Source organism: Dendropsophus ebraccatus, chromosome 12 (assembly GCF_027789765.1).
Source record: "Dendropsophus ebraccatus isolate aDenEbr1 chromosome 12, aDenEbr1.pat, whole genome shotgun sequence".
Lineage (NCBI taxonomy): Eukaryota > Metazoa > Chordata > Amphibia > Anura > Hylidae > Dendropsophus > Dendropsophus ebraccatus.
Window position 1 is genome coordinate 5633142 of NC_091465.1, and position 24075 is coordinate 5657216.

At 41.8% G+C, this 24075-nt stretch overlaps 1 protein-coding gene across 2 annotated transcripts in view; it reads right to left on the reverse strand.

Moving 5' to 3' along the window:
* Positions 1-2709: 2709 nt before the first annotated feature.
* The window catches only part of TNFRSF25 (TNF receptor superfamily member 25), a 29511-nt gene continuing 8145 nt past the window's right edge, over positions 2710-24075 (reverse strand). The window contains exons 2-10 of one of the 2 annotated variants that reach the window (XM_069947709.1): positions 18218-18407; positions 12087-12215; positions 11787-11918; positions 11460-11541; positions 11075-11139; positions 10704-10802; positions 10394-10413; positions 6195-6267; positions 2710-3598 (exon numbers count right to left, since the gene is read on the reverse strand). In XM_069947709.1, the coding sequence (XP_069803810.1) occupies positions 3312-3598; positions 6195-6267; positions 10394-10413; positions 10704-10802; positions 11075-11139; positions 11460-11541; positions 11787-11918; positions 12087-12215; positions 18218-18407 (1077 nt within the window). In that variant the 3' untranslated portion in view covers positions 2710-3311. Of the gene's footprint in view, positions 3599-6194; positions 6268-10393; positions 10414-10697; positions 10803-11074; positions 11140-11459; positions 11542-11786; positions 11919-12086; positions 12216-18217; positions 18408-24075 lie in introns of both variants that reach the window. The other variant, XM_069947708.1, reaches the window with a different exon arrangement.

Below are 24075 nucleotides of genomic sequence, written 5' to 3' on the forward strand. Positions count from 1 at the left end.
GATTTGAAAGAAAAAAAATGGTGATCTGAATGTTTGAAAAACAGTGAGTGAAATGAAGCTGAATTACAAAGAGTGAATGAAGATTCATGAGGTCTGACATATTTATTGGTGATTGTAATTATGATCATTCACATATAACAATATAAAAGCTGCACCATGATAAATCACACAACAGGCAAAATGTACAAAAAAGAGAACTCTACCAGCTTTTCCTTCTTATGATTTCAGCCATAGACAAGAGGCGGAGGATGTGTGACCATCCATTGTTATAGAGGAGGAGCAGCAAAGATGACTGTTCATATACGCAGGAGTCCAGTGGGTGGATCTAATCAGTGACAGTCTTGTCAGTCACAGACAGGAACCGCCCACTGGACTCCTATGCCCAGAATAATGAACTATATAAGTCATACATCAATCTGCTTAGCTCCTCCCCCTCTATAACATGATGCTGGGAGATCAGGCACCATATCCAATAGGACAAAATCCCTTTAAGGGAAGGAGAATCTCCTACTGTAAGCATACACGTAACCAGTCAGTCGGGACTGTTGTCTATAAACAAACTAAAGAAGAAAAGTTATCTGACCAATCAGACGTCAGCTTACACCCAATGTAAAATAACAGCTGTAATCTGATTGGTCGCTATGAGGAACGGCCATTTACTATGTACAAAACATTACAAACAAATTCATATAAATAAAACGATAGAAAGTAATTCTAATCTGCACTTTATGAAAGATACTCTGTGAACCCAAACAAGTTCAGGTTTCTATAAACTCTGCGTGTCCGTTCAAATCAGGCAGCAATTCACTGCACTTCGCTCCAAGAATGGCCGCTCTATGGCAGCGCGGCTGTGGGGGCGGAGTCAGGAGCCAGTGACCTCACTGTGACATCACAGTGTTATAAGACAAGAGGGCAAACTGACAGAATTCTGGGGCACCTGCTGTTTTAGACACTGCTCCTTATTAGACAAAGGGGTGTGGTTTAAAGGGGTTGTCCGGCGAAAAAAAATTATTCACAGAATAACACACATTACAAAGTTATACAACTTTGTAATGTATGTTATGTCTGTGAATGGCCCCCTTCCCCGTGTCCCACCACCCCCACCCGTGTACCCGGAAGTGTGGTGCGCTATACATTACCTGTCGCGTGCCGACCACGGTCTCCGATCGTCAGCAGTGACGTCTTCTTCGGGAGCTTGGCGGATCTTCCCGAGTGCCGGCCGCCCTCTGCAGCGTCATCCGAAGCTCAGCCGCGATTGGCTGAGCATAACTGTGCTCAGCCAATCGCGGCTGAGCAGCTGATGACGTGGCCGCGTCATCAGCCGCTCAGCCGCGATTGGCTGAGCACAGTTATGCTCAGCCAATCGCGGCTGAGCTTCGGATGACGCTGCAGAGGGTGGCCGGCACTCGGGAAGATCCGCCAAGCTCCCGAAGAAGACGTCACTGCTGACGATCGGAGACCGTGGACGACACGACATGCGGTGAGTATAATGCACCACACTTCCGGGTCTAGCGTGGGTGGGGGGAAACACGGGGAAGGGGGCCATTCACAGACATAACATACATTACAAAGTTGTATAACTTTTTAATGTGTGTTATTCTGTGAATAATTTTTTTTCGCCGGACAACCCCTTTAAATACACTGCATTGTGACATAAAGTTAGACAAATAATTTTATTGTTTTTATGGTAAATTTTTAAACAATATTTGATCCTTTTTCATTTAAATTTCCAGTTTTTACAATCTGTAGTATAAAATAATCCTGATAACCTGCAGTTCTCATTCTCACCACTGGGGTTAAATCTAAGCTGAGACAGTGAGACTTCCTGTTCTGTCTGTGATGATAAGGAGGAGGCTGCTGGAAAGTTAAAGTATCTGACACTCACAGCTCATCCTCCCCCTTCCTGTGGAGTGACCTCTGCACAGGTCACAGAGCATGTCCAGTAATGTTTCCTATTCCTGCCAATGGGACAGGTCCTTTCCATTGTTATCTAGGTAGTAGTGATAAAGTGGGCAGCTTTAAAGATGATGGGTAGACGGAGTGTTATGGCATTTTCACCCGAGGGGCCCACCCCTCATTTATACAGAACGCTTGCGTATCATACAAGGGACATGTGAAGTGACTGTGACCATCCCAGAAGAAACAGGCCCTGGTGGCAGCTGACTGGCTCCAATTGGGGTTGTACTTTGCCGGACCACTGCCCACAACACCCCCTGCACTGGATTGGGGGCTGCGTCTATCCTTTGAAGCTGCTGTTAATGAGAACAATGATACATATATATCTTTATCAAAGGTTTTACGTCTTTTATAGGGTTTATAAAAAAAAAAATTAAATCTGCACCATTGTGGCAAATCCTGCAGTTAGCTGTAGCCTCCTCCAACCTCAGGGGGCGCCACTATGGGGTATAGCACCGTATAGGCAGCTCGGGCTTCACATTGTGGGATTATTCACCAGACTCTTACCTACCTTACCCAAAAATCTTTAATTTTTTTTTTTATGCAGCAGAATTTTACAACAGATGGAGAGTAAGGAGGCCAAATGATCTGAAAATAGAGTGATATCTATCGGTCCTCCTCAGTGCCGAGCGGAGAGGCTGAACTGCTGCGGTTCGACAACAATCTCTAAGCCTGAACTCTCGGCATTTGGCTTCCGGTGTCTGGAGAAGATGGGTGCCGCCCTGGGGCTGCCAGGTAGACATGGGTGGGGTATATGGCTGAGGATTGTTTTCCTGGCAGCCCTAGGGCGGCATCCATCTTCTCCAGACACCGGAAGCCAAATGCCAACAGTTCAGGCTCAGAGGATGTTACTGAACCCGAACAGATTGGCAACAGATCCGCTCATCACTACTCCTTCAGTGTCCTCCATTACTTTCTATTTTCCGGCTCTTCTTACTTTACTGAAATTTTTTTCATTGAAAAAAAAATCTTAAAATTCAATCAGAAATGTCGATGAAAGATATGGGAGACCCTCTGCGTTATATGGTCCAGATTCATGTCAGCCGAAGACATAATGGCTTCCTTTCCGATCCCACAGACACATGCGTGCTTGGTTACACTAGAGGAGCCTGGCCTCTGGTGGTGGCTTATCGCCATGAGAACAAAAGGATTGGCTCTTCTCCACCCCGACATCCATCATTAGAGGCCCCCATACACATCTGGTGTCGGCACTAATAACCTTATATCATGTGTCTGTAATTTCACCAAATATAGAAAACATATTCTAGAACTTTCTGCTCTCCCCCGCGTGTGGTGCCGGGAGCGGCGCTCATGTAGTGCTTGGTTCCATATGGTCCCGATGGGCGGCTGTAGGATTAGGAGTAATGTTCTATCTTCTCTTTGAGTTCTTCGGCGCACCGGGACAGGTTCATCCGTTCCAGGCTCTGGTACACCGCCTCTATAGAAGCCGTCTGCAGCTGGCACCATCTCCGCAGCATCTCGTACTGCTGGTCGCGGAAGTTGGGGGTCTCCACCTCCACCACCTCGATGACTTTGTCGGGAAGCTCCAGGGTCCTCATGAACTCCTTCCACCGTCTGACCGGAACGCAGTCAATTATGTCGTACAAGGCGCAGTTTTTCTGGAGGACGGACGGAACATGACCTGCGGGGGGCAGCGGATTACCGTGTCAGTGTTTACCTGCGTTGGTGCAGTCGCTATTTATACCCCTGAATATTTTATGAAGTCATTGAATCAGATTCTATTGTAGCAACAAGGACAGCGGACAATACCGGGAAATATCAGGATCAATCATTCATGAGGTACAGGCCCCGGGACGTGTTACTGACAGGACGACGCATCATCTAATAGAGACTTATAATGTATGGAAGATCTATCTATCTATCTATCTCCTATCTATCTATCTATCTCCTATCTATCTCCTATCTATCTATCTCCTATCTATCTCCTATCTATCTATCTATCTCCTATCTATCTCCTATCTATCTATCTATCTATCTCCTATCTATCTATCTCCTATCTATCTCCTATCTATCTATCTATCTATCTATCTCCTATCTATCTATCTCCTATCTATCTCCTATCTATCTATCTATCTATCTATCTATCTATCTATCTATCTATCTATCTCCTATCTATCTATCTCCTATCTATCTCCTATCTATCTATCTATCTATCTCCTATCTATCTATCTATCTATCTATCTATCTCTCTCCTATCTATCTATCTATCTATCTATCTATCTATCTATCTCCTATCTTTTATCTATCTCCTATCTTCTATCTATCTATCTATCTATCTATCTATCTCCTATCTATCTATCTCCTATCTATCTATCTATCTCCTATCTATCTATCTATCTCCTATCTATCTATCTATCTCCTATCTATCTATCTCCTATCTATCTATCTATCTATCTATCTCCTATCTATCTCCTATCTATCTCCTATCTATCTCCTATCTATCTCTCTATCTATCTCCTATCTATCTATCTTTTATCTATCTCCTATCTTCTATCTATCTATCTATCTATCTATCTATCTATCTATCTATCTCCTATCTATCTATCTATCTATCTATCTATCTATCTATCTCCTATCTATCTATCTATCTATCTATCTATCTATCTATCTCCTATCTATCTCCTATCTATCTCTCTATCTATCTCCTATCTATCTATCTTTTATCTATCTCCTATCTTCTATCTATCTATCTATCTATCTATCTCCTATCTATCTATCTATCTATCTATCTATCTATCTATCTATCTATCTATCTATCTCCTATCTATCTATCTATCTATCTATCTATCTATCTATCTCCTATCTATCTCCTATCTATCTCCTATCTATCTCCTATCTATCTCCTATCTATCTCTCTATCTATCTCCTATCTATCTATCTCCTATCTTTTATCTATCTCCTATCTTCTATCTATCTATCTATCTATCTATCTATCTATCTATCTATCTATCTATCTATCTCCTATCTATCTATCTATCTATCTATCTATCTATCTATCTCCTATCTATCTATCTATCTATCTATCTATCTCCTATCTATCTATCTATCTATCTATCTTCTATCTATCTATCTATCTATCTATCTATCTATCTATCTATCTCCTATCTATCTATCTATCTATCTCCTATCTATCTATCTATCTATCTCCTATCTATCTATCTATCTATCTATCATCTATCTATCTATCTATCTATCTCCTATCTATCTATCTATCTATCTCCTATCTATCTCCTATCTATCTATCTCCTATCTATCTATCTCCTATCTATCTATCTATCTATCTATCTCCTATCTATCTCCTATCTATCTATCTCCTATCTATCTATCTCCTATCTATCTATCTCCTATCTATCTATCTATCTATCTATCTATCTATCTCCTATCTATCTATCTATCTATCTATCTCCTATCTATCTCCTATTTATCTCCTATCTATCTATCTATCTATCTATCTATCTATCTATCTATCTCCTATCTATCTCCTATCTATCTATCTATCTATCTATCTATCTATCTCCTATCTATCTATCTCCTATCTATCTATCTCCTATCTATCTATCTATCTATCTATCTATCTATCTATCTATCTATCTATCTCCTATCTATCTATCTCCTATCTATCTATCTATCTATCTATCTATCTATCTATCTATCTCCTATCTATCTATCTATCTCCTATCTATCTCCTATCTATCTATCTATCTATCTATCTATCTATCTATCTATCTCCTATCTATCTATCTATCTATCTATCTATCTATCTATCTATCTATCTATCTATCTATCTATCTATCTATCTCCTACCTATCTCCTATCTATCTATCTATCTATCTATCTATCTTCTATCTATCTATCTATCTATCTATCTATCTATTATCTATCTATCTCCTATCTATCTATCTCCTATCTATCTATCTATCTATCTCCTATCTATCTATCTATCTCCTATCTATCTCCTATCTATCTATCTATCTCCTATCTATCTATCTATCTATCTATCTATCTATCTCATATCTATCTATCTATATATCTCCTATCTATCTCCTATCTATCTATCTATCTATCTATCTCCTACCTACCTATCAATGTGAAACAGCGCCTCTCTTGTCCTCTGGTTGTGTGCTGCTTCGCAGCTCGAAATGACTGGAGTGATACCACACACCACCTGAGGACAGGGGTGGTGCACATTTTCAATAATATTCTTAACCCTTTTTTACCTGGAATGCCTTTAGAGAAGATTCTTGTCTCTTGATTCACGTCCGTTAAACCGGGAGCGTCTCCTCCTTCGTGCTAAATTAGCAAAGGATGGAAAATGATGAGTTTCCTAATCTATGGTGGATATATCCTTAACACCTGACCCCTGGCGACCTGGCTGGTCAGAGCATTCAGAATATACATCTGTTGCCTGTGTTTTTATTTTAAAAATTTATTTTTAATGTGAATATTGTCAAAGAGGCGGAGCCAATTGTCCCCTGAACCCTGGCAGTGCTGCGGCTTACTGTGCTGTATACACAGGGTAAGTATATCAGTGATTATGTAAGGGGCGGGCATACAGCACAGTGCTAGAGACCAGGGAATAATAGGCTCCACCCCTCACAGCCCAGAATGCCCCGCCTCCTTGACACTTAGCAGCTGATAAGGGAACATATTTTGGCTAAATAAAGACAAAGGATACATGTACAGTACAAAGGTAAATGGTCACATAGATAACTGTAAGCTACCCGATCCTGCTGGAGTCAGGGGATGATGGGGGGAGGGGGGATCACTTTAACCATAGGCAGAGGCCACTTTAGCCTTCACTTTCCCCGTCCGGCCTGACACAAGACCAATGATTCATTGTCTGTATTGTCCTGGCTGATTCGGGAGATGGTGTTGGACACAACTGTTTGCGCCATTGTCGTCTCCGCATAGACACTAAACTTTGCATAAGAGCCCGATGTTCCCGTCTGACTCACAGACAAAGCAAAACCTGATGAAGAATTCATGGCGCCCATATATAATGCAGGCCGCCCTGAATCTTTCATCATCCCCTCTGTTACCAGACGACCGGAGAAACAGCGAAGTAAACAAATCTGCGAGACCAGGCTGAGGTCTACCGTATAACACGTTACCGAAAATCTTACAAAACCGAAAGGGGGAGGGGCCAGCGGAGGGGGCGGTGCCGGGCACCAACATGTCAATCACATCAATGGATTAAAGGGACAGAACCTGTTATAATACAGAACAATGTCCTGTATATTATATCTACACCAAGCCAAACCCAGAGGCAAGAGGGCCCCTTCTATCTCCTATCTATCTACCTATCTATCTATCTCCTATCTATCTATCTATCTCCTATCTATCTATCTCCTATCTATCTATCTATCTATCTATCTATCTCCTATCTATCTATCTATCTATCTATCTATCTCCTATCTATCTATCTCCTATCTATCTCCTATCTATCTATCTCCTATCTATCTCCTATCTATCTCCTATCTATCTATCTATCTATCTATCTATCTATCTCCTATCTATCTATCTCCTATCTATCTCCTATCTATCTATCTCCTATCTATCTCCTATCTATCTCCTATCTATCTATCTATCTATCTATCTATCTATCTATCTATCTGTCTCCTATCTATCTCCTATCTATCTATCTATCTGTCTATCTATCTCCTATCTATCTATCTCCTATCTATCTATCTATCTATCTATCTCCTATCTATCTATCTATCTCCTATCTATCTATCTATCTATCTATCTATCTATCTATCTATCTCCTATCTATCTATCTATCTATCTCCTATCTATCTATCTATCTCCTATCTATCTATCTATCTATCTATCTATCTATCTATCTATCTATCTCCTATCTAGCTATCTATCTATCTATCTCCTATCTATCTATCTATCTATCTATCTATCTATCTATCTATCTCCTATCTATCTCCTATCTATCTATCTCCTATCTATCTATCTCCTATCTATCTATCTATCTATCTATCTATCTATCTATCTATCTATCTATCTCCTATCTAGCTATCTATCTATCTCCTATCTATCTATCTATCTATCTCCTATCTATCTCTATCTATCTATCTCCTATCTATCTATCTCCTATCTATCTATCTATCTCCTATCTATCTATCTATCTATCTATCTATCTATCTATCTATCTATCTATCTATCTATCTCCTATCTAGCTATCTATCTATCTCCTATCTATCTATCTATCTATCTATCTATCTCCTATCTATCTCTATCTATCTATCTCCTATCTATCTATCTCCTATCTATCTATCTATCTCCTATCTATCTATCTATCTATCTATCTATCTCCTATCTATCTATCTATCTATCTATCTATCTATCTATCTATCTCCTATCTATCTATCTATCTATCTATCTATCTATCTATCTCCTATCTATCTATCTCCTATCTATCTATCTATCTATCTGATTTCGACCTGGCTTGAAAAAGACTCATGCTTGAGTCGAAACGTCGCATTATGTGTATGGGTGAATAAATTATCACACATTTTTTCACTATTGGAGTGCCGTCTTCCCATCTCTTATTACTTATGCTGTGGAGTCGGGGGTCGACTACCTGAGAGACGTGCCCCCACTGGCTGGAAGCCGTTTTTGACTAGAAGTTTGCACAGTGCCGTTCTGATACTGTTTTTTGACTATCTATCTATCTATCTATCTATCTCCTATCTATCTATCTATCTATCTCCTATCTATCTATCTATCTATCTATCTATCTATCTATCTATCTCCTATCTATCTATCTATCTATCTCCTATCTATCTATCTATCTATCTATCTATCTATCTATCTCCTATCTATCTCCTATCTATCTATCTATCTCCTATCTATCTCCTATCTATCTCCTATCTATCTATCTATCTCCTATCTATCTATCTATCTATCTCCTATCTATCTATCTATCTATCTATCTATCTATCTATCTATCTCCTATCTATCTATCTCCTATCTATCTATCTATCTATCTATCTCCTATCTATCTATCTATCTATCTATCTGTCTCCTATCTATCTATCTATCTCCTATCTATCTATCTATCTATCTATCTATCTATCTATCTATCTCCTATCTATCTCCTATCTATCTATCTATCTATCTATCTATCTATCTATCTATCTATCTATCTCCTATCTATCTATCTATCTATCTATCTCCTATCTATTATCTATCTATCTATCTATTTATCTATCTATCTATCTATCTCCTATCTATCTATCTATCTCCTATCTATCTCCTATCTATCTATTATCTCTCTTTCTATCTATTATCTCTCTTTCTATCTCTCTCTATCTGTCTTTCTATATCTCTATCTCTCTCTATCTCGCTCCCTATCTCTCTCTATCTCGCTCCCTATCTCTCTCTATCTCTCTCCCTATCTCTATCTCGCTCCCTATCTCTCTCTATCTCGCTCCCTATCTCTCTCTATCTCGCTCCCTATCTCTCTCTATCTCGCTCCCTATCTCTCTCTATCTCGCTCCCTATCTCTGTCTCTCTCTCTCTCTATCTCGCTCCCTATCTCTTTCTCTCTCTCTCTCTCTCTCTGTCTCTCTCTCTCTCTATGTATCTCTCTCTCTATGTATCTCTCTCTCTCTATGTATCTCTCTCTATGTATGTCTCTCTCTATGTATCTCTCTCTCTCTATGTATCTCTCTCTCTATGTATCTCTCCCTCTCTATGTATCTCTCCCTCTCTATGTATCTCTCTCTCCCTCTCTATGTATCTCTCTCTCCCTCTCTATGTATCTCTCTCTCTATGTATCTCTCTATGTATCTCTCTCTCTCTTTGTATCTCTCTATGTTTTTCTCTCTCTATCTCTCTCTCTCTATGTATCTCTCTCTCTATGTCTCTCTCTCTATGTATCTCTCTCTCTCTCTCTCTCTATGTATCTCTCTCTCTATGTCTCTCTCTCTATGTCTCTCTCTCTATGTATCTCTCTCTCTCTCTCTATGTATCTCTCTCTCTATGTATCTCTCTCTATGTATCTCTCTCTCTATGTATCTCTCTCTCTATCTCTCTCTCTCTCTATGTATCTCTCTCTCTATATCTCTCTCTCTCTCTCTATATCTCTCTCTCTCTATCTCTATCTCTCTCTCTCTCTCTATCTCTCTCTCTCTATCTCTCTATGTCTCTCTCTCTCTATGTCTCTCTCTCTCTCTCTATATCTCTCTCTCTCTATCTCTCTATGTCTCTCTCTCTCTATGTCTCTCTCTCTATGTCTCTCTCTCTCTATGTCTCTCTCTCTCTATGTCTCTCTCTCTCTATGTCTCTCTCTCTCTATGTCTCTCTAGTAAACAAGGAGGTTTTTGTTCCCAGACATTGATTGGAGTTTATAGTGATAATTGTTCCTCTTCTCCAATCACACAATAGCAGATAATGTTCTCACCACCATGATGACGTGTTCTCCTGAAAAGAAGAAGAAAAGAAGATTATATTTCCTGTTATTCTGTGGTTTATATCAGCAGATCTGCGGACTCCAGAACCCTCCTCTCTACTTGTGTTCTCAGTGACAGATAACCCCATGATGTGACCTGAAGCCCCCCGGACCCCCGGACTATCCCCCTTTCTTTGATAATTATTGTGCAGTCACCATAGACTTGAAGTGTAATGTCTGCTGTGCTGTCCCAGGGCTGGGGGGACGTACAGCATCCTGATCTGTAATAACATATAATATCCCGTCACACACTCACTCTTACTGCGCTTTTTCTTTCTCAGGTGCTTGTGAATAAGAAGACCTCCAAACGGTATGAGAAGCAGCAGGAAAGTCCCGGGCAATATATATGATACAGACGGAGCTAAATAAATCATAGAAATAGAAGTTATTAATAATTCTGCACTAGTAAATAATAATAGCTTTCAGAGCCCAATAATCCTGACACAAAGCTCCAAATCCCCTGCATAGCCGTAGACTTACCTGAGCACAATTCTGGCCACCTGCAGCCACCCCTAGGGGGAGCTCTCTGCATGCTGTATGAACAGTAAGCTCACAAGCTCCCCTGGTGGTGACTGCAGGTACTGCACATCTTATCTCACACAAAATACAAACTTTCTTATGTATTTGACTTACTTGATGCAACAGCCTGACAGACAGGAGAACAGCTGACGTTAACAAGTTCACATTGCTTTCCGGATCTGAATAGAAAGAAGACCAAATCCATTATACATGAGGAACAACATAGGGGAGAAACACGCAGGGCGGAGTGGTCTGTGCAGCGTTGTGTGCAACATGGGGACAGGTGGGCTCTCCTGACATACTATCCCTACAGAGCTGGAGCTTCTTTCCTACCAATGGGTGACACCATTCACTTTTCCAATAATGTGAGTCCTTACACACTGACCCTCATGCTATCGATTCACTACGACATTTCCAGGAAGAATAACGGAGGAACAACATAAAGCCGTGACCTAGAAAAAGAAGACTTTGCTGTTACTTTATGATACGTCTCACTTACTGATCGCAGGACTGACACTCGTCCTCGTCTTCATAGAAGCCGGGCAGGCAGCCGCCACACTGGGTGTCATTTGATGTGGAGCCTATATGGATAAGTATACATGTGAGTGATGTATACAGCACCTATAGATATATACAGTTTATAAATGAGCAGATGGGATTAGCATGTAAAGCTGCTATGTGTCCATTAGGTGGCGGCAGAGAGACAGAGAACGCTCAAGATCCCATGCGGCAGCTTTAACCTACAGGACATGATGCTCGTCCATAGATGGATGGAGGAGAAGGAGACAATGTGTCACCGAACAACAACTGGAAGACGTCCACTTACAATTCTTGGTTAGGCTTCGATTGTGGCATCTCGTACATATGATGCAGTGCGTCCCAGAGCGGTAATAACCTTCCTTACAGGCACATTTGGCATCTTGAGCTGCAGAGCATTTCACCTCCTCCACCTCTGAGTCTGTTAGAGAAAGGTCGTAATAAGTTATAAAATCTGCGCAAATCTCATCACAAAGCACGACTACTGCTATACAGAACAATGGGAACATAGGACAATAGATATTACTACATCAGGCGTGTAAAACTACAAACCCCAGCATTAATAATATGTAAAATACGTGCACGTTACCTGCATCGCAACTAGTGCAACGTTTGCATTCAGGTACATAGTTCGGAAACTGAAGAAAAGTTCCATCAGGACAAGGTTTACATACAGGATTCTGAAAAGGAGACGGACATGGACTCCCCACATAATGACCTGCAAGACATATAAAGATTAACAAGAATATAACTGCTATAATACTGTCCCCTATATACAGGAATATAACTACTATAATACTGCTCCTATATACAGGAATATAACTACTATAATACTGCTCCTATATACAGGAATATAACTACTATACTACTGCTCCTATATACAGGAATATAACTACTATAATACTGCTCCTATATACAGGAATATAACTACTATAATACTGCTCCTATATACAGGAGTATAACTACTATAATACTGCACTTATATACAGGAATATAACTACTATAATACTGCTCCTATATACAGGAATATAACTACTATAATACTGCTCCTATATACAGGGATATAACTACTATAATACTGCCCCCTATATACAAGAATATAACTACTATAATACTGCTCCTATATACAGGAATATAACTACTATAATACTGCTCCTATATACAGGGATATAACTACTATAATACTGCTCCTATATACAGGAATATAACTACTATAATACTGCTCCTATATACAGGAATATAACTACTATAATACTGCTCCTATATACAGGGATATAACTACTATAATACTGCTCCTATATACAGGAATATAACTACTATAATACTGCTCCTATATACAGGAATATAACTACTATAATACTGCTCCTATATACAGGAATATAACTACTATAATACTACCCCCTATATACAGGAATATAACTACTATAATACTGCACTTATATACAGGAATATAACTACTATAATACTGCTCCTATATACAGGGATATAACTACTATAATACTGCTCCTATATACAGGAATATAACTACTATAATGTGTATAAGGTAGATGAAGACAGCACTCACCCGGTCTGTAACAGCTCAGTTTATTCCATGCATCGCTGGTGGCAGGGAGGGAGAGGTGAGGACGCGCACTGGGACGGCCGTTTCGGGGACACGCCCCCTTTGTCGACCAGGTAATGACGTCATGTGGTGAGAGGTGTGTTATATACACAGGTAACGTGCACGTGATCAATTAAGGAAAGAAATGTGTGTTAAACAAATAACAAAGACATTTACACAAAAACACTGAAATCGTTACGCTCGTTAAGGCCGAGCGGACCCGTAGCGTTGAGTCGGGAGATCCAAAGGGACTCTTTTCTCAGAAGTGTCTGATGCTTATCAGCTCCCTCCGGTACGGAATTAACTCTTTCTAGTCCGAGAAACTTTAGGTTCCTGGTATCGCCGTGATGGACAGTCCGTACATGTTCTATAAGGCGTGGAACGCCTTTACCCGTCCTTACAGAGTAGGCGTGTTCTTTAAACCTTACCCATAAGGGTCTCTTGGTTTTCCCTATGTAGTATGACCCACAACTGCAAATAATCGCATATACTACGAAGGAAGATTTACAGGTGATGAAATCTTTAATCATGCACTCATGGCCTCCCAAGCGAATAAAGGATACGTTTAGCAATTGGGTGCAGTACTTGCACTGGCCACATTTTCTGTTGCCTTGGGGCAGTGTCTTGGATAGCCAGTCAGTATTTTTTATTTTTAAATTGGAATTATTTAGATGGTCAGCTATTGTTTTATTCATTCTATAGGAGACACAAGGCTTCCTCTCCGCAATTTCCCTGAGGTCAGGGTCTGACTCCAGAAGGTGCCAGTGTTTTTTAATGGCCTCCTGTATTGCCATATTATTAGGGGAGTTCTGAAAGATGAAATTGAATCTCCTGTCTAGGGAATTACGTTTAGCTGTATATGACAGAAGATTGGTCCTACTCTGTATGCTGGCCCTGTGGCGTGCTTCTTTTACAAGAGTGTCGGGATATCCTCTTTCAGCAAATCTCCTCTCCATCTCCGCAGCCTGTTTATTGAATGAATCATCTGTAGAGTTCACCCTGTGCAGGCGCAGCATCTGGCCATATGGAATTGCTTTCTTAACATGCGCAGGGTGTGAGCTGCCGAAATGGAGAAGAGAGTTGCAAGAGGTAGGTTTCCTGTACACCGAGGTGTGGATCTCATTGTTGCGGATATTTACTTGAACGTCCAGGAATTCAAGAGAATTGCCACCGAATTTGGAAGTAAAAAGCATATTAACGTGATTGTGTGTATTAAGAAACTGAATAAAGTCAGAAAACTGTGCCTCTGTGCCCTGCCAAACAATAAAGATGTCGTCAACAAAACGGTGATATGACTTGATGAACTTAATATAAGGGTTGGTAGTGGAGAAAACAACATTGTGTTCCAACTTAGCGAGAAACAAGTTGGCATACGTACAGGAGACCGGCGTGCCCATGGCAGTGCCGATCTCCTGTCGATACCAGCTGTCCTCGTAGCGGAACACGGCCAGATGCTGCGCCTGCGCAGGGTGAACTCTACAGATGATTCATTCAATAAACAGGCTGCGGAGATGGAGAAGAGATTTGCTGAAAGAGGATATCCTGACACTCTTGTAAAAGAAGCACGCCACAGGGCCAGCATACAGAGTAGGACCAATCTTCTGTCATATACAGCTAAACGTAATTCCCTAGACAGGAGATTCAATTTCATCTTTCAGAACTCCCCTAATAATATGGCAATACAGGAGGCCATTAAAAACACTGGCACCTTCTGGAGTCAGACCCTGACCTCAGGGAAATTGCGGAGAGGAAGCCTTGTGTCTCCTATAGAATGAATAAAACAATAGCTGACCATCTAAATAATTCCAATTTAAAAATAAAAAATACTGACTGGCTATCCAAGACACTGCCCCAAGGCAACAGAAAATGTGGCCAGTGCAAGTATTGCACCCAATTGCTAAACGTATCCTTTATTCGCTTGGGAGGCCATGAGTGCATGATTAAAGATTTCATCACCTGTAAATCTTCCTTCGTAGTATATGCGATTATTTGCAGTTGTGGGTCATACTACATAGGGAAAACCAAGAGACCCTTATGGGTAAGGTTTAAAGAACACGCCTACTCTGTAAGGACGGGTAAAGGCGTTCCACGCCTTATAGAACATGTACGGACTGTCCATCACGGCGATACCAGGAACCTAAAGTTTCTCGGACTAGAAAGAGTTAATTCCGTACCGGAGGGAGCTGATAAGCATCAGACACTTCTGAGAAAAGAGTCCCTTTGGATCTCCCGACTCAACGCTACGGGTCCGCTCGGCCTTAACGAGCGTAACGATTTCAGTGTTTTTGTGTAAATGTCTTTGTTATTTGTTTAACACACATTTCTTTCCTTAATTGATCACGTGCACGTTACCTGTGTATATAACACACCTCTCACCACATGACGTCATTACCTGGTCGACAAAGGGGGCGTGTCCCCGAAACGGCCGTCCCAGTGCGCGTCCTCACCTCTCCCTCCCTGCCACCAGCGATGCATGGAATAAACTGAGCTGTTACAGACCGGGTGAGTGCTGTCTTCATCTACCTTATACACAGCGTACTACTCCCTCATCGTCTTGCACCCCCGGCGCCCAGCCGTTTTACATCGCGGTGTATCCTGCATATTCACGTCCGTAGATCCATAGACACTGGATTATTGTTTGGTGGTGCGGGTCAGCTGTTTCTCCTCCCCGCAATAACTACTATAATACTGCTCCTATATACAGGAATATAACTACTATAATACTGCTCCTATATACAGGAATATAACTACTATAATACTGCCCCCTATATACAGGGATATAACTACTATAATACTGCTCCTATATACAGGAATATAACTACTATAATACTGCTCCTATATACAGGAATATAACTACTATAATACTGCCCCCTATATACAAGAATATAACTACTATAATACTGCTCATATATACAGGAATATAACTACTATAATACTGCCTCCTATATACAGGAATATAACTACTATAATACTGCTCCTATATACAGGAATATAACTACTATAATACTGCTCCTATATACAGGGATATAACTACTATAATCGGTGAGTGCTGGACTTTTTGTCTACCTACACGCATTGTTTGAACTGCTTCGCTCCTGCCCGTGCACCACCCGCACAGCTGTTTATTCCTTGGAGATAGCCCCCTCCACCTGTACCTGCACTCCATTCTATCAAGGTCTAGCCAGTCCACTACCTGGTTGTGCTGAGGTCTCTCGCTCCACACATACTATAACTACTATAATACTGCCCCCCTATATACAGGAATATAACTACTATAATACTGCTCCTATATACAGGGATATAACTACTATACTACTGCTCCTATATACAGGGATATAACTACTATAATACTGCTCCTATATACAGGAATATAACTACTATAATACTGCCCCTATATACAGGAATATAACTACTATAATACTGCCCCCCTATATACAGGAATATAACTACTATAATACTGCTCCTATATACAGGGATATAACTACTATAATACTGCCCCCTATATACAGGAATATAGCTACTATAATACTGCTCCTATATACAGGGATATAACTACTATAATACTGCTCCTATATACAGGAATATAACTACTATAATACTGCTCCTATATACAGGAATATAACTACTATAATACTGCTCCTATATACAGGGATATAACTACTATAATACTGCCCCCCTATATACAGGAATATAACTACTATAATACTGCTCCTATATACAAGAATATAACTACTATAATACTGCTCCTATATACAGGAATATAACTACTATAATACTGCCCCCTATATACAGGGATATACTACTATAATACTGCTCCTATATACAGGGATATACTACTATAATACTGCCCCCTATATACAGGGATATAACTACTATAATACTGCCCCTATATACAGGAATATAACTACTATAATACTGCTAATATATACAGGAATATAACTACTATAATACTGCTCCTATATACAGGAATATAACTACTATAATACTGCCCCCTATATACAGGGATATAACTACTATAATACTGCCCCCTATATACAGGAATATAACTACTATAATACTGCTCCTATATACAGGAATATACTACTATAATACTGCTCCTATATACAGGAATATAACTACTATAATACTGCTCCTATATACAAGAATATAACTACTATAATACTGCTCCTATATACAGGAATATAACTACTAGAATACTGCTCCTATATACAGGGATATAACTACTATAATACTACCCCTATATACAGGAATATAACTACTATAATACTGCCCCTATATACAGGAATATAACTACTATAATACTGATCCTATATACAGGGATATAACTACTATAATACTGCTCCTATATACAGGAATATAACTACTATAATACTGCCCCCTATATACAGGAATATAACTACTATAATACTGCTCCTATATACAAGAATATACCTACTATAATACTGCTCCTATATACAGGAATATAACTACTATAATACTGCTTCTATATACAGGAATATAACTACTATAATACTGCTCCTATATACAGGAATATAACTACTATAATACTGCTCCTATATACAGGGATATACTACTATAATACTGCTCCTATATACAGGGATATAGCTACTATAATACTGCTCCTATATACAAGAATATAACTACTATAATACTGCTCCTATATACAGGAATATAACTACTATAATACTGCTCCTATATACAGGGATATACTACTATAATACTGCTCCTATATACAGGGATATAGCTACTATAATACTGCTCCTATATACAGGAATATAACTACTATAATACTGCTCCCTATATACAGGAATATAACTACTATAATACTGCTCCTATATACAGGAATATAACTACTATAATACTGCTCCTATATACAGGAATATAACTACTATAATACTGCTCCTATATACAGGGATATAACTACTATAATACTGCCCCCTATATACAGGAATATAACTACTATAATACTGCCCCTATATACAGGAATATAACTACTATAATACTGCCCCCTATATACAGGAATATACTACTATAATACTGCTCCTATATACAGGGATATACTACTATAATACTGCTCCTATATACAGGGATATAATACATAGTGTGTGTTCTCCGCTCACCTCTGGGACACATCCTGCAGCAGTGTTTGGCGCCTCCATCATAGAACATGCCTCTATCACAGTTTGACCTCTTGTGGCGCTGGAGACTCCTGGACGTTCGGCTTCTTCCATCATCACTGGAGTTAACCCTTTGATTGCTCTTTTCTAGTGTATTTTTGTTTCTATACAGAACTGATTCTGTATAATAAACCTGAAAGAAGAAATAGGAAATGGCTGCTTTTTCTTTATTCTCCTTTAGTTGCTTTTCTTTAGGTGTTAGGAGACCTGTCACCCCAGCTGCCAAGGTGAAGGCCGCCCAACCCCCCGCTGGAGCCCCTAATACCCCTTTTCACAAAGTCCCAGACCCCGATGAGATGAGTCAGATGCCCATAGAGGATAACTGCTTGAGTCATTCTCTATAGGCTGGTGAGAGAGATGAGTCCTCCACTTGTGACAATCCCTACTTGCTAGAAGGGTCCGGCTCCGGCCGCACGCTCCATTGTCAGCAGAGGATGGATGTGCCTGGATTCAGCAGCACTAAAGATCATCTGGCAGGTATTACGGTACCGGCCAGGATGATCTTTTCTGACACCGCCCGTTCCAAACACTTAACTATAAAAGTCCAAACTTCTCTGCTAAATAATTTTTTTGTAGCCCGGTGGTGCTGACTGTATATAGATACACGCTGACTATACTCTCTGACTGTATATAGATACACGCTGACTATACTCTCTGACTGTATATAGATACACGCTGACTATACTCTCTGACTGTATATAGATACACGCTGACTGTATATACTCTCTGACTGTATATAGATGCACGCTGACTGTATATAGATACACGCTGACTGTATATACTCTCTGACTGTATATAGATGCATGCTGACTGTATATAGATACACGCTGACTGTATAGATGCACGCTGACTGTATATAGATACATGCTGACTGTATAGATGCACGCTCACTGTATATAGATACATGCTGACTGTATATAGATACATGCTGACTGTATATAGATACATGCTGACTGTATAGATGCACGCTGGGCAGCAGCCGTCCTCCATCCCCCACAGGCCTCAGCAGTCTCGTGCCCGACCTCCGCCCACAGCTGTTGTGTAAGAAGGAAACCAGAGCTGAGACCGGCAGCCAGTCTACTGACTACACAGGGGGCTTCTAGGAGGGGGCCCAGCCTTTAAGGGAGTCCTCCAGTTGCTAGAAGGGTCCTGGACACAAGCGGATTACAAAGTGATGAGATTTGATGTGTAAGAGAATCCGGCAATAACTGTTTGTTTCCCTGCAGCGCCCCCACAGGAGAAGTGAAGAATTGCACTTGGCTCTTACAATCAGTAGGCTGATAGGCGATGCAGGACAGGACGGGTCCTCCAGGGCAGGAGACACTCTTTACACATGTTCTCCACTATTACCTGCAGATGAGGAGTCACCAATATGGAGTATACAATGGGATTCCTAAACATTACAGGAACTTGGGTAATTCACCACCCCTTCCTATCTCTGACATTTAAGATACAGGCAGCACCTGGCAGCCCCCAGCAGCACCTGGCAGCCCCCGGCAGCTCCTGGCAGCCCCCGGCAGCTCTGCCCCAGACTCCGCACACTTCACTTAGTTTCCTCTAATTTTTCTTATTCCGATCATTAACCTGATCAGATGGAATCTCCATCCAGCTGTATCTGTGTGCTCCACCCTCCTCCCCGTCACCTCAGAGATGGGACGCACCTAGAATACTTTGCATAAGGAGTTCAGGGAAGTAGAGAGACAGGAAAGCTGAGCTGGCACCAGTCTGAAAGTAGGACAGAGAAGCGGAAAACCACAGCAGAGTGCGGCTTCTGGTAACTGCAATAACACACATGCCAGATCCAGGCTGATAGAAGACTGGGATGAAAATACAGTATTATACTCCAGAGCTGCACTCACTATTCTGCTGGTGGGGTCACTGTGTACATACACTACTGATCCTGTACTGATCCTGAGTTACATCCTGTATTTCTTTTATTAAAATTTTAAACATAACAATAAATAAATTCAGAAATAACCATATATAACCAGAACAAAACAATAAATAGAAAAATTACCAAAACAAAATGAAACCATAACATAAACCATCGGTCCATCCCCACAGTCATTCTTCCACAGGCACTATATACAATATATACACACACAATCAGTGCTGGATTAAAGGGAGGGCACCCAGGGCACGTGCCCTTGGCCCTCCACCACTTAGGGGCCCTTACCAGCTGAAACCCTAGCAGAACGGTGCTGCTTACCCAGGATATCAGACCATGTAATAGGACCCTAACACGGTGGGCAACAGCACACAGAGAGTGCTGTGTTCTCACGTTGCGTTATAAACACAAACACAATGTGGGAATACACTCTGATACTTAGCCTTCCCCGCTCCTGTCTCTAGGGTCTGGCATCTTCCTCTGCACTGCAGCCTCTAGTGACCATCACATGCACAACAGAGGAGGATGCTGAGCAATACAGCCAGGAGTGAGGAGGGGTCTGTGCTAAGTCGCCTACAGTAAGCTGACATCTGTATAGATTGCGACATACTTTATTTATTTATGTATTTTGGCGGGGGGGGGGGGGGGGGTTGTCACCCGAGGCCTCCACCAATCTTAATCTGGCCCTGCACATAGATACAGTCGATACACGTACACACACTGGCATATACACTCACCGGCCACTTTATTAGGTACACCTGTCCAACTGAACGTTACCACTTAATTTCTAATCAGCCAATCACATGGCGGCAACTCAGTGCATTTAGGCATGTAGACATGGTCAATACAATCTCCTGCAGTTCAAACCGAGCATCAGTAAGGGGAAGAAAGGTGATGTGAGGCCTTTGAACGTGGCATGGTTGTTGGTGCCAGAAGGGCTGGTCTGAGTATTTCAGAAACTGCTGATCTACTGGGATTTTCACGCACAACCATCTCTAGGGTTTACAGAGAATGGTCCGAAAAAGAAAAACCATCCAGTGAGCGGCAGTTCTGTGGGCGGAAATGCCTTGTTGATGCCAGAGGTCAGAGGAGAATGGGCAGACTGGTTCCAGCTGATAGAAAGGCAACAGTGACTCAAATAGCCAACCGTTACAACCAAGGTAGGCCGAAGAGCATCTCTGAACGCACAGTACGGCCAACTTTGAGGCAGATGGGCTACAGCAGCAGAAGACCACCCGTTACTAGCATGGTGTACCTAATAAAGTGGCCGGTGAGTGTACATATATACACACACAGATAGAGTACATACATACAGACACACACAGCTCTTACAGTTCTGAGTCTTCCCCCTCTTTCTCTATAGTTGGGCCAATCGCTCCACACAGTAATATTGAGGACCTGCGGGTCATGTGATTCAGGACCTTCCTTCCTCTCCCTCTCCATGGATACCGACAGGTCCTGCAGCTCTGATGTTCACCCTCCTCACCCTGCACTACAGCATACCTCCCAACTTTCCCAGATCCGGCAGGACAGTCCCGATTTTGGGGTCATGTCCCGGGACAGCCCCCATGTGTCCCGCCGCCCCCGCACCCAGTTACACTGGCAGAGCAGGAGACATCGGCTTCCTGCTCTGCCAAAACTCTTGTGGCCGAAGGCGTCATTCTGCCTCCAGCCACAAGAGGCCGCTCTCTCCCCCATAGCACATGGAGTGACGTCACTCATCCACAGAGAGCAGGGAGAAGAGACGCTGGAGGACAGAGGAGCTCAGCTGCAGAGGTAAGTATATGGGATTTTTTTTTTTTTTTCTGTACAGGGGGCATTGTCCACATGGGAGAGAGGAGGATGGCCTACCAGGGGTCATGGCTACCTGAGGGGGGCTTACTATCAGGGGGCCATGGCTACCTCAGGGGGGGCTTACTGGGGCAATGGCTACCTCAGGGGGGGTCTTACTACCAGGGGCCTCAGTCGCCCCCGGCAATCAATCAGATTCCACTTTTTATTCCTCACAGACTATGAAAATGAAAGGTGGAATCTGATTGGTTGCCAGGGGCGACTGAGCCAGTTTCACTTTACAGCATGTTTGATAAATCTGCCCCACTGTGTATACAGCCCAGATACAGGATGTTTGGGGCCTAAGGCCTAGTAAACATGAGGAGACTGGGGTAGATGTTCTCATACCCCTGATGAAGCCAGGACTAACAGGAAAGTTCTAACTCGCTGAAGATAGTGAGTTGGAATTTGCAGTGATTGGTTCTAACCCAGAAGAAGGGGTTGATCTTGGGAGACTACTCACTACACCTTAAAGGGATTATCCAGCGCTACAAAAACATGGCCACTTTCCCCCTACTGTTGTCTCCAGTTTAGGTGGGGTTTGGAACTCAGTTCCATTGAAGTAAATGGAGCTTAATTGTAAACCGCACCTGAAATGGAGACAACAGTAGGGGGAAAAGTGGCCATGTTTTTGTAGCACTGGATAACCCCTTTAAAGCTGCCTGTGGGAAGGTCATGTGACCAAACTCCTTACTTGTTTGACATGTGTCTGGTCTATGCTGTGTTACAATATTTGGAGGTGTAACCAGCAGGGGCATAGGCCCTAGTGCAAGAGGTCAACCTGCCACAAAGCCGCCCCCACTCTGGGTGCTCACTCAGGAGGGAAAGGACAGGGCACTCAGATGCTTGGCAGAGGAGAGAGGGGAGCACTGACATACATACCATACATAGGGACCGGCTGGGATCCCAGGCTAGTCGGCACGTTTGCAACGTCTTCAGCGGCTGTAGCTATGCCAGTAGTTACAAGCAAAGAAACAGTATACATAAGTGACTTATGATGCAGATATTCTCAGCCACACAACTACTTTATACTGAAAGTGGCTGGGATACAGGTACTAGGACACTGCAGATACATGGGGCCAGGTCCCTATATACTGTGATGTGTGATGGAGAGGAGACAACATAAGACCAGTGATACATGCTGGTCCGAGCTTGGTACTCGATCGAGTATTAGGGTACTCGATGAAACTCGATACAATGCGAGACTCTTTGGTGCATTCGGCGATCACGTGGGACCCATACATGTCGATAGCAGCGATTGGTTGGCCAGATCAGATGACTCTGCCATATAAAAATCTCGGCCGCTGAGGCTCACATGTATGCTGGAAGAGATCAGGGACAGAGCTGCTGCTGGTCAGGGAGAGCGTTAGGGAGGGATTTAGCATTCCAGTAGGCAGGGAATAGTATATACTGAACCCAACAGCCCTTGTAAGGGCTTTAAATCTTTATTTATTTATTTTTTATTACTCCAGACTGCTGGCTGGGACTTGCAGTGCTGCTACCACGATTTAACCAGCACACTGTGGTGATTGGCTGCTGGCAGAAAGGGGGCATTAGGTGTTGCATACACACCCCTAAGAAGTGCTTTGTACTCTTTTATGATTTTGTGGCTGTTATATATAAAACACACTAGAGGAGTGAAGGGACAGGGAGATGCGGTTGGGGTCTGAGGGTTGTTTAGCACCTTGTAAATTATCCACCTCATCAGTCAACATTCTATGTATCATTGTGATGGTTACAGGAAAGTGACAACCGCAGTGATATCCCCAGGAAGTGTGCGATACCGAGAAGATAGTCTGCTGCCTGTAGATGCCAGAGGGGCTGATGGTGGAGATTGTCTTATCGGAATCTTACACCGCTGCTGCACAAGGCGCTTATTCTGAGCCCGAGCAACAAGATGGGGGGAGATAGGAGACGGCCGGATCAGGAAACATGAGCAGCATAGAGGCTGATGGGGTAAATGCTGGGGTAAAGGCGAATACACAAGGGGGGGAGATGTGAGACCTGTAATAAGACAAAAACTTTATTCTTACAATAAAACTAATCTATACATAATAAATGAAAAAGTTAAAAAAAAATAATA